The sequence below is a fragment of the Chrysochloris asiatica genome, unplaced genomic scaffold, assembly GCF_000296735.1.
Source record: "Chrysochloris asiatica unplaced genomic scaffold, ChrAsi1.0 scaffold00395, whole genome shotgun sequence".
In the NCBI taxonomy this organism is placed as follows: Eukaryota; Metazoa; Chordata; class Mammalia; order Afrosoricida; family Chrysochloridae; genus Chrysochloris; species Chrysochloris asiatica.
Genome location: NW_006408913.1, coordinates 984,301 through 1,000,968, shown reverse-complemented (window position 1 = coordinate 1,000,968; position 16,668 = coordinate 984,301). Strand labels below are relative to the sequence as shown.

Below are 16,668 nucleotides of genomic sequence, written 5' to 3'. Positions count from 1 at the left end.
TGAGGTTGGCCCAGGATCAGGCAGTGTTTCATTCTGCTGTACATAAGGTTGCTATGGGTTGGTACCGACTCGATGGCACCTAACAATAACAACATGTGTCTATGAGTTGGAACCGACTCCTCGGCATATAATAGCAATGTGTTATAACAACAGAAATGTGAATGGGTGGCTTTAACAAACAGCTTTATTTACTCACCGTGTTCGTTGGAGGCTGAATGTCTGAATTCATGGTGCTGACTCCAGGGGAAGACTTTTTCACCCTGTTAGCTTTGGTGGATGTTCCTTGTTTCTCTTCAGCTTCTTCTGTTCCTTAGCTTTTGGTCATCTTCATGTGACCTGGCATCCTCCATCACCACTTACTTATTGCTGGCTCAATTACTCTATTTAAATCTCAGTAGAGATTAAGACACATCCTACTGGTGCTGTAGTATCAGCACTGGACCGCAAGGTTGGTGGTTCAAACTTACCAGCTGCTCCTTGGAAACCCTATTCAGGGTCACTATGAGTTGGAACCAACTCAAGGGCACTTCAGAACAACCACACTAAAACTGTGTCATTGATACAACAAAGAAAATCCCTACCCAAATGTAACTATAACCACTGATCCAGGAGTGGTGGTGAAGTGCCATCCAGTCAATAAGATTCATAGAGACCCTGTATAGGGTTTCTGAGGAGTGGGTAGGTAGTGAGTTTGAACCGGCAACCTTGTAGTTAGCAGGTAGCAGTCCTGCTTACCTGCAGCACCAAACGAGGACTCCAATATAGGGGCTAGGGTTTACAGTATGTATTTTTGGAGGCCCAGTTCAATCCGTAACAGTATGTAAAGTATGATTTCACATAAAGAAATAAGTGAACTTGAGTTTTTGCTTTACCAAAAGATTCTTGAAGCAAAAAGTACCCTTACTCTTGGCACGTTATAGCACAGTGGGAAGAGTCTTGGATTCCACAGTGCAGGTATATGCTTGCTTTGACCCCAAGTTTTTTCCAGTATTAACAATTAGAGTGCACAGGGGCGGAGGGGAGGGACATAATTGAGATGAATTTCATTTCAGTTCCCTTAATCCAGAACTGCCTTAGTTATTATAGCTGTAGCTGCTAGCTGCCTGTGGCAATGTAACCAGACCTAGTGGAGATTGTATCAGATTGTAAAGAGTATTTTTTTAAAAAGTGATAAAAGCTTCCTGAAGTAGAATGTTCCTCAAACCTTTCAAAACCTGAAATGGCTTAAAGCGAAGGAGCTATATTACCAGTCATTTATATGGAAAAGTTTTTGAGCGTTCCCAAACACAAAATATAACCTACCAAATCATACCAAACAACACATAAACCTAAAATTAACACCAACATATACTGTCCACGGACAGTTCAGTGCTGAGTGTAGTTCCCTGGGAAGAAGCTTGGTGGCGCCACTCTTGCTGCTTGGGGCTTGTACTACCTCTCCAGTGACTTGCTGAACTCTTCATTTGGCTTTTTATCTACAAAAGTGAAAAATCCTCTTTGGATTTTGCCCTTTTTTTCTTTCAACTTTATATTGTGAATGAGTGAAGGTTTGCAGAGCAGATTTTCAGTATTACCTGCAGCAAATCATACGCCTTGTTTCATCTCACTGATTGTAGTCCTCTGGGTTTAACATCACTCACCCTGCTTCCTCCCTGTGGTTTCCATTCCTTCTCCTTTCCCCACCCTTCTGAACTTTATCCAGGGGTAATGCTATCCTTTTGATTTTGAATGGTTGACCAGTCTATGTTTGTGTATTTCACTGATGGTGGTGTCTGCACCACATTTCTATCTGGAATCCTGGTTTAGTGCTGTAGGGCAAGCATTGGACTGCTAAACACAAAGTCTGTGGGGCAAACTCATCAACTGCTCCTCGGGACCCTATGAGTTGGAAAAGACTTGACCACACTTAAAACAATAACATGTGCCTGTCTATTGCTTGGCTAAAACTTGAACCGTAGGGACGAGTTCAGTTTCAAACCTGAAGGCTGATCAAGGACCATGGTTTCAGGGTTCCACCAGTCTCAAACCAGTAAGCCTGATCTCTCTTTGGATTTCTTTCATTTAGAAAAAATGGGTAATAATACGGGTCTTTTAGAGAAGTAAAGTGTCATAAAGCGAACTTTTGAAACTCAGGGGAGGGGTACCTATGTATCTACTAATACTTTTATATTGATTACATATTGAAATGATAATGTTTTGGGTATGGAATTAATTTGACTATATTATTTAGCCTTTTTCTTCTTGCTTTACTAATGTGACTGCTGGAGGCTCTAAGATTACATATGTGGCTTACGTTCAGTTACCAGGTTTCCTGATGTAAAGACATTGAAATTTCTCCAACATTGACGGGCATTCTGAGGCAGGACTCTTTTTAAAGTTAGTTATATTTCCTCATTAAACAAACAAATGAAGGAGCAAAATTAAATAGGAAGTGAGCTAAAAAAAACACAGAGCAGGAGAGGAAAAAGTTCTGGGTGCTGACTTCCTCCTTATACAGCTTGTGCTCAAAATGACCAGTTCCCAGTGAGGGCTGGATGGTGCAGTGATGGAATCCTCGGCCACCCTACAGCTGATGTCCCTCGTGTGCAGCCACCGTCTGTCTGTCAGTGGAGGCTAATGTGCTGCTATGATGCTGAGCAGCTTTCAGTGGAGCAGCCAGACTACGAGAGAATAGGAAGAAAGGCCTGGCGATGTACCTTATGGTCTGGGGTTGATTTGATGGCAGCTAGCAGTGACAGCAATGCATTCCTATGTATGACTCATTTTGCTTCTGGAGATGCTCCCTGGAGAGCCAGGCTGACTCCACTTTCCCAGCTAGAGTCTCTAGGGGAGGCTGTTTCTGGAGTCAGTGCCCTTGTTAGCCACGCCGTTGTTGTTTGTTGTTAAAGTGCTGTTGAGTCAGTTCCGCTTTATAGCAATCCTGTGTAGGGTTTCCGAGAAATGGCTGATGGGTTTGAACAGCGATCTTGAGGTTAGCAGTCCAGGGCTTATCTTACAGTGCCACACCAGGAGCTCTAGCCACACTGTATGAACACAGATGTTAGTGTCTGCCCTCTCAGTGGGCTTGTACTAGTGGAGAACTAGAAGAGCATCCAGGTAGAATAGTGGTTTTCCTTCTAATATTCATCTACGTGCTCTCCTGCTGGTCACTGTTCTTTTTATTACACTTGGTCCTTTTACTCTCTGCTGCAAAAATTACTCTTACTGGCAGACCCAGAAGCCTTTGGTCTGTGGAGAGGTATGCAGACCAATGCAGGACGATGGTAAATAGCAATCCTGGGATAGTGGTTCTGCACAGGTGATACTGACTTTGGGGGCACTGGTAGGACAGGCTGTATGCTCCAGGTACTTTGGGCTAGAAGGACAGATGGCCCAAGATTCAGATGTCCTTGTGGTGGATCGAAAGCTCCCGTCTGGATGGCTGCCTCCTAGTGAGGGTCAGACATAAGACTCCTCCCAGTGAAAGCTGCCTCTGCCTTCTTCATAGCTCCCAGGTGGAGTTGGGCAGAGGACATGACCAGCTATAGCACCCTGCGGGCAGTCCACCTTCTTGCCTGGGCCTCTGCTCTTTGTGTGTCCAGTGTAGGTCAATGCAGGGACTCATGTGGCCTCAAGTCATTAACATGAGTGTCCCCTCACCACAGGGAAGTCCCACCTGGCCATCGTGCAGAAGGTAAACAACGAGGGTGAGGGTGACCCCTTCTACGAGGTCCTGGGCCTGGTCACCCTGGAGGACGTCATTGAGGAGATCATCAAGTCTGAGATCCTGGATGAGTCAGAAGATTACCGTGAGTTTTCAAGTTGATTGAGCTAGCTGTATGTATCAGAGGGCAGTGGGTCTCCACTTCTCTTGGTGTGAGTCGTGTTTGCTGACATCTTCTGCCAGAACTGTTACCCAGCCAGGCTCCATTCTCCCCCACTCCTACACGGCCAGAATTTCCCCTCTCCAGAAGGACTAACACTTCTATCTTGGTTCTACACCTTGCTAACCTGCCCCATTGGAGGCTTTGCAAACCCAGTTCTTGCTTGAGGCTCTGTTAGCAGCTGTTTGTTCCTCTGCCAGAGGAGAGGGCTCTGCCTTTAATGGGCCTTTGTCTTCTTTGCTACAGTTGCTTTCTCACATTGTGGATGTGTTTCCTCAAAGAAACTCCATTCTTCAGTACAAAGGGCCCTTGTCTCAGAACGATGGCAGAGATCTGTAAGGCAGATGCAGAACCCATGCTGGAGGGCTGGTGCCTCAGACAGCACTTGGGGCACTTCCTACTCACCGCTATATACTTTCAAGCTTGTCACTGCCTCTAGCATCTTTTCCCAAAACATAGTATCTTCACTGTGGTCCCTTGGACTATCCTAGGCACAAAGTCACCAGGTTAGCTGTTGTTGTTTAGCACCATTGTCAGATATACGCCTTCCAGAGAAAGGTCTCTCAATTGCTTTGCTGTTACATTGGCTTCATCGTTAACCACATCCAAGATAAACAGCATTTCTTCCTCAGGATTTGCCTGGAACGGGGGCTGCTGCACCCTCTGTCCTGAATGTCAGGATTACTGCTTGTTAGGAATGGCAGCTAGGCACTGTTGAGGGAGCAGTGCCAAGGCTGTGCCCTGGGGCTCTAATGTCCTCTCTCTGTCCCCTGAGCGCCTCAGCCCTTGGGAGCAAGGAGCCAGGTGGTCCCTCTGGCTGGGCAGGCTGCGGATGCAGAAGCACACCTTTTTCTTACCACCTCAGGGGACAGTAAGGCGAGGAGGAAGCCTGCTTCTCTGAGTGCCCCTCTGAAGCGGAGAGAGGAATTCTCCCTGTTCAAGGTGTCTGATGATGAATATAAAGTAAAAATCTCACCTCAGCTGCTCTTGGCCACCCAGCGCTTCCTTTCCCGAGGTGAGGGTGAATGGTGCTCTGTGCTCCCTGTCAGGTGGGGCCCCGTTCCTAGTGAGCAGAGCGTCCCCAGGAGAACCTCCGAGCTAGAGCTCACCCAGGGCTGCCATGTGACCGAGGGCCCACCAAGCTGGTGTGAGCTCGGGCAAGCACAGGTGGCGTCCTCAGCCTGGGAGAGTTGGGTGTGGTTTCATCAGCTGTCTGGGTCCTTGTGGACACTGTCACTTTTTCCCACCACGGGGCAGAGGTGGATGTATTCAGCCCCCTGCGAATCTCCGAGAAGGTCCTTCTACACCTGCTTAAACACCCCAGTGTCAATCAGGAAGTGAGGTTTGATGAGAGCCACTGTCTGGCTGAAGACCATTACCTGTACCAGCGCAGCCAGCCGGTGGATTACTTCATTCTCATCCTACAGGTAACTGGGCTGCTAGGCTGCGTCCTCCCACTTCCTCATGAAATAGGGAAGGGGCTGTGAGAAGAGGCGGGGGACAGGGACATCCACGTTTTCCTTCCCCCCCTAGTAATTGGGGTTGATGATTTCTTTTTGCGCTCTTTTCTGACAGGAAAGATAATCTAGCCACACCTGTTTTTACCTCCTCTCTCCCTCCTTCCCTCTCTTCCTCCCTTTTTACCTTCTTCCTCCCCTCCCGCCTTTCCTGCCCCATTTTCCTTCTTCCCTTTCTCCCAGGGCAGGGTTGAGGTGGAGATTGGGAAAGAGGGCCTGAAGTTCGAGAATGGGGCCTTCACCTACTATGGAGTATCTGCCCTGGCAGCACCTTCCTCAGGTGATCGGTAGTCCCCTGCAGCTAACACTTGGGGTGAGGGCACTGAACTGGGTTTCGTTGCCTTGCAGATCCCACTACACCTTGCTCTAGTTGCTGCCATAGGTCTCCATGCCCAGGATTCTAGCCTGCCCTTCCACCGGAGCCCACTCCTTCTCCACAGCTGGTTCACAGCCAGCAGCCCTTATGCTCTGGACTCAAGACTTTCCTCGTCTTTGGGAGGGGCAGCATTTCTTCTGGGCTCTTGGCTCAGCTCGCACTCCTTTTCAGAGTTCCTCAGCTGTCTTCTCTGGGGCAGGGTGGGAGTGAGGTGGGTGAGGGAGGTGGTGATTCAGGGACTGGGCATTAGAGGCTCAGCTGCATCACCCCACCTGGTACTGCACAGTTCCCAGCAGTGGCTTCCACGTTACTGATTGTTCCGTTCAACAGTCCACCAGTCCCCAGTGTCCTCGCTCCAATCCATCCGCCATGACCTGCAGTCCGAGCCAGCTGATGGCACCCGCTCTTCCACATATTGTCCTGACTACACTGTGAGGGCCCTCTCTGACCTGCAGTTCATTAAGGTGACCACCAGCTTTATGTCTCCAAGGGGTTAGACCAGCTGATCACATGTTTGTGTGTATTGAGAGTAAGTTCTGTTGATTCTACCAAGACCTCCCAGAGCAGGACCCTATGCTTGCTCAGAAGCATGACCGTGGTTCTCCCAAGGCCCACTTGCCCACTGGTGGCCTGGTACTGTCCCCAGGCCTGTGCACCTGCTTTCCATTGGAGGTCTGAAAGGCAGTTTGCACAATTGCTCTATTCTGTCCTTAACAGTTTTAAAGTTCTTTGATCTCTTCTTTGCACTTGTGACTCCAGTCTAATGCAGGTGCTTGTGGGCAGGAGGGAGCGGGGTGGCCTATCTTACCTTCTGCCTCTCACGCCACACTTGCCAGGTAATGCTTTCTCTTCTCCAGGTTACACGTCTGCAGTACCTCAATGCACTCCTGGCTACCCGAGCACAGAATCTGCCACAGTCCCCTGAGAGTGCGGACCTCCAGATAGTGCCAGGCAGCCAGACCAGGCTCCTCGGTGACAAGATGGCTGCAGCAACAGGTAACCCTGCATGGGCACAGCCTATGCTTTGCCAGACCTTCCAACTTGAGCACATACATCCATTCTCAGCTACCCTGCTCTGCATTCTTTCCTTTCCCTTTCCCCACATTCTGTTCTGCCTCCCTTCTTGCTGCTTCTAACTAGCTCATGGTGACACTGAGCTATACAGCCTGCATGTAAAGTAAGAGCATATTAAGTCCCTGTTTTCTCTCATGAGTCGGCTAGGGTTGTCTGACTTCGTTAGGGATTAACGACTAAATGGGAATAAGATCAGGTTCAGACACAGTACTGGGCATTTAGGGTTTGGTCACAGATAGACCTGGCATAGTGGTGGGTTGGTGGAAACATTTCTAGAATGACTGAGTACTTTGGTCAAGTCGTGCTTATATTTAAAGCCTGCCACTAAGAGCAGGAATTTGACATTGGAAGACACAGAGTTGTGTGGTATGGTGGGAGCAAGGCAGGTGAGCTGGCCAACCTTGCCCCTGCACTGGAAGGCAGGGAACCGACAGGAGTGCTGGGAAATGTAGGCCTTGGGTACAGGTGGTCAAAACTCTGGGTGCTTCTGTGTTCTTGTGATCCAAGAAGACACTTTTTTTTCTGATTGAGCACCTTGGTTTGGGTCAGAGATGTCCAGGGCTGCCTGAAATCCAGAAAGCGACTGTGAAAGGAGCTGAGCCTGGTATACTTGCCCCCACCCCCACCCCCAGGGAGGAAGACGAGCTTTCCTCCATACTGCCAGGCACTGTGCTGAGAGCTTCATGTGGACTGCTGTTTTGAGAATGGAGACAGAGAGGTCAACTGTAGGATGTGCCAGATTGGAACCCAGCATTCTGAGTGGGAACTCCCTCAGGGAGCAGCTCTCGTTACTTAGCCCTCGGCTTGAGAACTTCTAGGTGTTTTTATATAGAAAAGTGCTTCATGAATTGTGATGTGGCATGCAGGTAGAAGCCACATTAGTGCTCAGCAGTTCTAGGTGTCATTGAATGAGGGGGCCGCAGATGCGGGTGTGCCTGATGCCCTTCAAGTCCGGAAGCTGGGCATGAGTGGCAGCCCTTTCAGGTGGGGCTCTCCTGGAGGGTAACTTGGCTCTGGGCCTATCTTCTGTGGTGTCACTTCATTTTTGGGGCACCTCCTATGCAAGTAAAGAGCTCTGGTAGCATAGTGGTTACGAATCAGGCTGCAAGCCTCAAGGTCAGCAGTTTGAAACTACCAGCTGTTCCGCGGGAGAAAGAAGAGGCTTTCTGCTCCCGTAAAGATTTACAGCCTCGGAAACCCTATGCAGGGGGCTGAGTCGGAACCGACTCTATGGCACATCACAACAACAACAACCTGTGCAAGTACCCTGGAGGGTGGAAGTTCACACCATCACATTAGACTTGAGTTTCCTCAGCCAAAATGCTTGTTGGCATGAACGTGAGCCATTCCATTGTGGCTTTCCATCTGCTCCTCCAACCGCACGTCCTGTGTTGAAGGGACTGAAACCAAGACCCTAATCCACTGCCATCTTGTCACTTCCAACATGTAGTGACTGTGTATAGGGTTTCTGAGACAAGACATCTTTATGGGAATCTCATCTTTTTCCTGCCGAGCACCTGGTGGGCTTGAACTGCCGACCTTGCAGTTAGCAGCCAAAAGCCAAACCCACAGCCTGCCAGGGCTCCTTGTTCACAGTACAGACCTACCTAATCCAAGATTGGCCTTCTCATTCCACTTTTTATTGTATATTCAGGGATAGTTTTCATCTGTTTTTGCTTCGGCTACTCATTGGGCAGTCCTATTAGAGAATCATTTTATAGTGACTGTGGGCCATTGAAGGAGCTCTGGTATCACAGTGGTTAAAGCACCCGGTTGCCAACTGAACTGGAACACACCAGCCACTTGATTAATGCCACAGGAACACAGGAGTAAAGATTTGCAGCCTTGCTCCCTAAGGAGCAGTTTCCACCCGATAGGGTCATTATGAGTAGGAATCAACTCAGTGGGTTTGGTTTTGATTTGGTGGATCCTCTTTGTAACAAATTATTCAAAAAATGCAACATAGTGTTGGATATTTTCCCCCAAGTGTTTATGTGACATTTACCCCCAGTGGGGCTCACTTACTGTCTTTCTGCTTTTGCCTCAGCTCTGTGGGATTGTCCCTATGGGCTTGGCATACTTGGAGATTTCACTGGGCACACTGCTTACATAATGCCAGACCCTGGGAGCCTTTGGCACAAGGTTCCCCACCAAAAAAGTACCTTTATTCTCCCCCATGTTGATCCCTCTTTCGAATCCAAGTCTCAACGAAATGCTTGGAAGACAATGTTTTGTTTTTTTAAGTTTTTATTGTGAATTGAGTGATAGTTTACATGGGGGAACATCAGTCTTACATTCATCGTTTCATTGCAATGATTACAATCAAGACAATGATTTTCAATTATCCGTAGCAAGGTTTGGCAAACTGTGACCCAGCGGACAGGTTCAGCCAGCTGTCTTGTTTTTACAAACAAAGTTTTATTGAATCACCTCTTTGTTCATGTATGAGGAAGCTTGAAAATGTTTGTGGGAAAACGGAATTAAAGGGTGATGTAACTTTTCCACGAACTTTTTGAAGTACCCTTATATTGTCTATAAGGAGCTCTGGTAGCGTAGTGGTTACAAATCGGGCTGCTAACCTCAAAACTACCAGCTGTTCCGCAGGATAAAGATGAGGCTTTCTACTCTCGTAAAGATTTACAGCCTCCGAAACCCTGTACAGGGTCGCTATGAGTCAGAACCGACTCCCTGGCACGTAACAACAACAACATATTGTCTATGGCTGCTTTTGCACTACAGAAAAAAAAGTTTTCTGATCCCCACTTACAGCATGGAACCGTGTTGAAAGCCCTTTCAGCTTCTGAGCAACTCTTCCACGTCGCGATGTCTTTCTAAGAACGACTAGCTTCTGTCCTGGGGAGCAGGGAATGGGGTGGGCTGCAGTTGTGCTTTGACTCTACTTGCCCAAAAGCTTGCCCATCACCTTGGTACTGCCCAGAGCTGTGAGTCTCTGCTGCTTCGCTGATCAGCTTGTCTCCTCTTCTTTTTTCTTTCTTTCTGCTCTCTTTAGCCTTCCCAGTAGACCTTTCCCTCTTTGGCACATTTGGAAACTGCAGTTGATAAATGACTGTGGACTCTAGTGAGCAATTTTTTTTTTGGGAAAACACCCAAGGTAAATATCTTTTCCCTTTCCTTGTCCCTTCAATTTGCTTTCCCAGACCTTAGTGCTGCACACAGGTCTCCCCACCTGGGAGGCAGTTCTCTTGTCCCTTACTGCGATTTCTCATGTTGTTATTCTGAAAGATTAGAGGATCATGAAATAATGGTTAATAAAACCTCCTTCCAGCAAAAAGCGTTTTATTGTCCAAGGCAGGCCCCTCCTCCCTAGAGCCGAGCCCACGGCTCTGCTCTTTCCCCTTTAAGAGTGAGTAGCAGCTAGTCTGCCCTTGAGTGGTTTCTGTTGTGAGACCCACCATTTTCCCAGCTAATGTTCCTGATGTATCCTTAGGGTCATCTGTCACACAAGCCCTTCCTAGCCTATAAAGGGTTTTCGTATTTGTTTTTTAATAGGATCTTCTTCCTTTACTAGCTTTAATAGTGATGTTCCTGTCTTTTTCTTCCCTAGGCTCCCTCCACAGCAGACCGGGCATCCCAGCAGAGGAAAGCCCTGGGCGCAACCCAGGAGTTTAATTTCTTGCCAAGCAGCCCCAGATCTGGGGAATGAACAAGCAAGTGGAGAACTAGAGGGAGCCAGGGAATAGCTCGTGCCAACCTGCCCCATCCCCTCCAGGCCACGTTTTAGATGGTCCTGGTAGACAGTCCTGAGCTGTCCTCAGAACCAAGCCTCCGTGCCCGGAGCCTTCATAGGTCCTGCTCTCCTGTAAGGAGACGAGGCCCAGCCTGCCAGGCCAACTTCTGGAGGGAACAAAAGCAATGCTATCATCTCCAGTCCTCAAGGCCCAGCCTTTGCCCTCTCCCGAAGGCTGTGACGGCGCAGTGTATTTATACCTCTTCCAGCCAAGCCGCAATGTGAGTGCATGACTGCTGCCGCCTTTCTGGTCGTGACCTGTACTCACTTGGCTTTTAATTTGTCAACCTTCTGCTGCTGGCAGCACTTTGTGAGCACACAGAGAGCCGCAGTTTGGGCCGGGGTTCACAGCCACAGCTTTGTCTACAGCACCATGTTTCAAAGCACGTTTCCCAGCCTGTTCCACATGCCAAACCTAGAAGCACGATCACCCACAAGTCTGCCCCACTAGCTCTGGCCTCCGTCCTGTGAAGAAACTGCTTTTCTGACCCTTTCTGGAGCCTGGAGAGAGCAAGCTCTTCACACAGGGAATGGAGGAGGCCTACTGTATCTACTGCCCCCTGCCTGTCTTGCTTACTGCCACTAACAGTGTTGTCAGTTGCTGTGTTTTAAGAAGAGATCACACAGAGGAATGGGTCCTTATGCTGCATCTAATCCCTTCTCCACTGTCTGGTCCCAGATGCCGGTAGCCGGTAGTATTCAGGCCTCCGTGTGTGTAGGGGATGCTGCCTGGCTATAAGGGAGGAGAGGGCTGTTTATGGGCAAGAGACATTGCCCATCACCTTTCTCAAAAAAAGAGAAGTCTTAAGTTTTTCTTACATCTCAAACATTTCAAGTTTTTGCCATTTTTTTCCCTCCCCTGTTCTTAGTTGTAGGTTTTAGAGAAGGGGGACCGAGAAGGCACTTGTCTTCTAGTTTTACCTGTCTTCACCTTTCATATTTCATAGTTCTTCAGCTATGTGAACTGGAGCATCATGAGGCGGAAGAGGATTTCTGGAACCTTTCTGAAAGGAACTTGGATCCTTATGATGGGACTAATAGCCTAAAGAACATTGGTAGTGTTTGCTTTCTTATTATCATTATATTCCTCAAGAGCAAACCCAGGTGGAGTCAGTTCTGACTCATGGCAACCCTAGATAAGGTTTCTGAGGTTGGTGGGTTTGAATCACAACCTTTGCGGTTAACTTATCCTACAGTGCTACACTTTAAAATTATCTCTCTCTAGAACAGTGGTTCTCAACTTTTTTGCACATTGGAGTCACCTGGCCAATTAAAAAATACTGATACCTGGGTCCTACTTCTAAGAACTTCGATTTCATTGGTCTGAACATCAGATTTTTCAGGGGGAAAGAGGGATAGGATATTAGTTTTATAAAATATACCCTTCACTCAGATTTTCCTAATGTTAGCATCTTACATAATAACTATGGTAAATTTGCCAAACTAGACGCAATACTATTAAACTGCAGACTTTGGATTTTACCCATTTTTCCAATAATGCCCTTTTTCTATTGCAGGATCTAATCCAGGATACCAAGTTGCATTTAAAACGATTGCTTTCCTTCTTAACTTTTGTTTTGAAGTGATTATAGGGAGTTACACAGAGGTCTCGCATACCTGTCCCAGTTCCCTTGATGGGGCATCCTTGGTAATTCCAGTGCAAAAGCAGACCCGGGAATTTGACACTGGTACATTGGGTTCCACATTGATTAATCACATGTGGATTTGTGTGGGCATCACAGTAACTCATCGTTTCTCCCTCTGCTCCCTGTAAACACACTTCTTTGTGTAGCTTAGCAGTCCAGATGCTCTTCTATCACCACAAGCATCTCCCTCAGACTGCCCCTTTCCCTCCCCAGCCCTCACTCTTAACCACTAATCAGTTTTCCATCTATAATTTTGTCATTTCAAAGATGTTACTGAATCAGACCGTATATAATTGGGATTGGAGTTTTTCACTCCCATAATTCTGTGGAGATTTATCTGGGTTGTATGTATCAATAGTTTGTCAGTCGAGTATTCGTTTCATTGCTGAGTAGTATTCCATGGTGTGGATGTACCATTCATCTGTTGAAGTGCATCTGGTTTGTTGTAGGCTATCATAAATAAAGCTGCTATGAACATCGATGTATAGGTTTTTGCATGAACCTTAAGCTTCATTTCTCCAGGATAAATGCTCAAGAGTGTAATTACTAAGTTGTATGGTGGTTGTTGTTCAGTGCCATTGAGTCAGTTCCAACTCAGTGACTTCTGTGTAGGGGTTCCAAGGAGTGACTGTGGGTGGGTTTGAACTGCCAACCTGGTGGTTAGTGCAGTGCTGATCCTACAGCACCACATCAAATTGTACAGTAGTTGCTTTTTTACGTGATTTTAAAGAAGCTGCCAGCTAGCATCCCCGTTTTCACTGGCAGTGGTTGCGTGCTCATTTCTCCGTATCCCTCCCAGCATCTGTTGGGGTCACTGTTTATTTGGTTACTCTGGTAGGTTTATAGTAATACATCATCATTTGTTTTCTCATTCAGCATTGACTACTGTGTACTTTGTATATTTTTTAAATATGTAAGTATAAGTAAAAAAATATTGCTCCAAAATCATAGAAACCCTTATTGAACAAAACTATTACAACGTGAAGCTATGGTTTCTCAACGTATCCACCTCCATCAAGGTCTATACATTTCTGAAGGCAGCGTTTTCGTCCTTCAAGAAATCAAGATTATTTCTCCTTTGTTGGTGAGTGTCGAGCCGGTTTCAACTCAGTAACCCTTGTAGGGTTTCCTGCGGGTGGCTGGTGGGTTTGAACTGCTGACCTTATGGGATGGAATCCCCAAACATAAGTCACCATAGCCTTTGAGCTGACCTTCCTGCTTGCTCACCTTTGAGGTTTTCCTGACCTTCTTTAAAATGCTCGCTCCATCTGAAAAGTCGTTTTATATGTGGGGCAGCATTCCCATAAACATAAAGCTTCATTGACTTGAGAGGATGTTCACTTGTTTTATTAAAAATCAGAATTAGCTTTGACCTCAAATAATTTCTCCCACGATACAATGGTTTGTTTTAAGGCGTCCTAAGGAGTCTGAAGTGTATTACTGAGAATGCCTGTAACTATTCGTTGATCTCAGAGACACTGAAATGCCTTTGGTTTGAAATAAACCTGTGCATATGTGAATTAGAACCCTAACAGCAGTACTTTTTGACTTACTCTCACATAGAGTTTACTTTTTTGACCATTTTCGCATTCACAGTGTGGTGCAACTAACTTTGTACCCGTTAAGCAATAACTTACTCTCCATTGTGTCTTCCCCATGTCTCATGGTCACCACGAATCTTTGGGTCCATGCACATCTCTTCTTCATAGTTATTTGTCAAATTGATGAATATAATGGAATCATACGAGTATTTGCTCTTTTGTGTCCAGCTTATTTGCCTTAGCCTTTTTTTAAGGGTTATCCATGTTGTAGGATGTATATGAATTTCATTTTATGTGGGATGTTAGATATCGTATATATAAACTATTTTTTGTTTATCCATTCATCTCTGTAGGTTGCCTTTTAAATTAATTTTGTCCTTTGATACAATTTTTTAAATTTTGATGAAATCCAATTGATGTTTCCTTTTTCTTTTTTTTAATGTTTTACTATGAATTATGTGATAGTTTACATGAGAGAACATTAGCTAATTTATATTCATCCTACCGTATATTGTTACATTGCCATGGTTACAGTTCCCTCCATGCATCATCAAACAACCAAATGGTACACCCCGCAAACCTGCACTCTGGTCGTCAGCACACAGCACTTCTCCCTCTCTGGGTCTAGAGTTTCCAGCCGCTCCATCTCACTACGTCATCGTCTCTGCCTCCATCTCTGGCATCACTGTTTCTCTGGGTAGGGTCCCATACTCTGCTCTTCTCCCTTGATGGTCCCAGGGCCCTCCGCACCTGACTGCAAAGTCAACCACTCTGCCTCCTTTTGCTACAAAACATCTACCTTTACATTTTCAACCCTCACAGTCAGTCCTGATAGTAATTATTCAGTATTGTACCACATGAGTGCTATCCACATTTCCTTTCATCAGTCCTGCCCAGACAGATTGGATACTACTCAGTGGAGATTCTACCTTCATCCACGCTCTCTGTTATCTAGACTCCCTCTTGAAAGCTTGTAAGCCAATCACGTCTTACCTTTATAGCCCCCCCTCCCCCCATTTTGGGTAGCCAATGTTCAAATTGCCCATCTCTGTATAACCTATGTATTGAGGGGGCAGGAATGATCCTCGCTGTAAAGATTTATCCCCTCTTGAGCCACTGCATCCATAGGTGTAGGTCAAGTTCATCAAATTGTATCAGATTACTCTTTTTTTCCCTCTTCTTTCTTATTCTAGTTGAGCTCTGATCATCCAGCCATTGAAGCCAGGTCAGCTGGTTATTATCCGCAAGTGTGGGTGTTTGGTGTTCTTGTGCATATGCCGTCTCTTCTTATCAGCTGGACGCTTCATTCTCCACTCTAGTCCTCTGTGACTATGTCACTGACTCTGGGCCCCCGAGTCACCAGGTCTTGCCAAACTCCTGGCCAACCAGGTATCCACCCAGGTTCACAGGAGTGTATTGAACATGGTTGGACTTAGCTTGCAGATTTATTGCTGTTTTTCCCTCACTTCACCTTATTGGTGACCAGCGTGGTCACCAGTCAGAGCATGTGTCTGCTCGTGTATTCCCACTGAGTCTCGGTCTTGGAAGGCTGTTTGTTCTGAGGGGACCCGACTGCTTGCCTTGATGTCTCCTGGGCTAGCAACTTGCTTATTCTTGTAGTAATCAGTCGGTCTGCCTATATTGTTTTGTATTTTTCCTGTCGGTCTTTCTTCCAAGAAGCATCTTCTGTTGTTCTTGCTGCTCCAGGCTGGTCTACTTGTCCTTTCCAGTGGAAATTCCCACCTCAGAAAGATTTTAGATGAGGTTCAGGATTCCACCTATGGTCTTAACATAATGCAGAGGCTCCGCAGGAAGCCTCCTTCACTGGGCACATTGTAGCCCATTTTAGGTATTCCAATCACTTACAGGCAGAAGACGGACTTACAAACTTTCTATGGTGATATTTCTGTCTATTCCTTTCTCTCCCCCTTAAGTGTCTATTTTATAATGGTTGTTGTTATGTGCTGTGGTTCCGACTCATAGCAACCCTGTACAGGGTTTCCGAGGCTGTAAATCTTTACGGAAGCAGAAAGCCTCATCTTTCTCCCGCAGGACAGCTGGTAGTTTCAAACTGATGACCTTGCGGTTCGCAGCCCAATTCGTAACCACTACGCTACCAGAGCTCTTTATTTTATAATGGTATGGCGGGGAAACTAAGATTCAAAAGACAGCCAAGCACCATAACGTTATTTCCCCATTCCATCCATGTCTCAGTCCCTGTATCCCAGAGACCTGTTGTTCCAAGGTTGTGCATACATCATTATTTACTTCTGTCCCACTTAGCTCATGCAAATCTGCTTAATTGTTTTCCCACCCACCTTGTTCTTCCATTCCTTTCCCCCTTCTTGTGTATTGCCCCCACTCCCTAGCACCCAAACTATCCTGTGTCTATGCCCTACCCTGTGCTCCACCTTCCCCTCCCTCCCCTGGTAACCATCAAAGAATCCCCTCACCCCTTTTAGTATGGGTTCTTTTTCCTAGTCTTTTACAATAGTGGTCCTATGCAGTATTCCTCCTTTTGTGACTGACTAATTTCACTCAACATAATGTCCTCAAGGTTCATCCATGTTATGTGATAGCTTATAGCTTCCTTGTTCTTCAAGGTAGCATAATATTCCATTGTGTGTATGTACCAGTTTGTTTGTCCATTCTTCTGTTGATGGTCACTTGGCTGTCTCCATTTTTTAGCTATTGTAAATTAGTGCTGCTGTGAACATTGGTGTGCATATATCTACTCATGTTATGGCTTGCATTTCTTATGGGTAAATACCAAGTAGAGGAATTGTGGGATCATAAGATACTTCTATTTCCCACCTTTTGAGGAAGCGCCATATTGATTTCCAGAGAAAGTGGACCATTTTGCATCCCACCAGCAACTCAGGAGTGTCCCAGTCTCTCCACAT

The 16,668-nt window shown here is 46.4% G+C and overlaps 1 protein-coding gene across 1 annotated transcript in view; it reads left to right on the top strand.

The window, feature by feature from the left end:
• The window catches only part of CNNM3 (cyclin M3), an 18,259-nt gene extending 7,799 nt beyond the window's left edge, over window positions 1–10,460 (top strand). The window contains exons 2-8 of the mRNA XM_006876622.1: window positions 3,645–3,788; window positions 4,729–4,878; window positions 5,121–5,290; window positions 5,564–5,660; window positions 6,087–6,220; window positions 6,614–6,752; window positions 10,396–10,460. Of these exons, the coding sequence (XP_006876684.1) occupies window positions 3,645–3,788; window positions 4,729–4,878; window positions 5,121–5,290; window positions 5,564–5,660; window positions 6,087–6,220; window positions 6,614–6,752; window positions 10,396–10,460 (899 nt within the window). The remainder of the gene's footprint in view (window positions 1–3,644; window positions 3,789–4,728; window positions 4,879–5,120; window positions 5,291–5,563; window positions 5,661–6,086; window positions 6,221–6,613; window positions 6,753–10,395) is intronic.
• The last annotated feature ends 6,208 nt before the right edge of the window (window positions 10,461–16,668 follow it).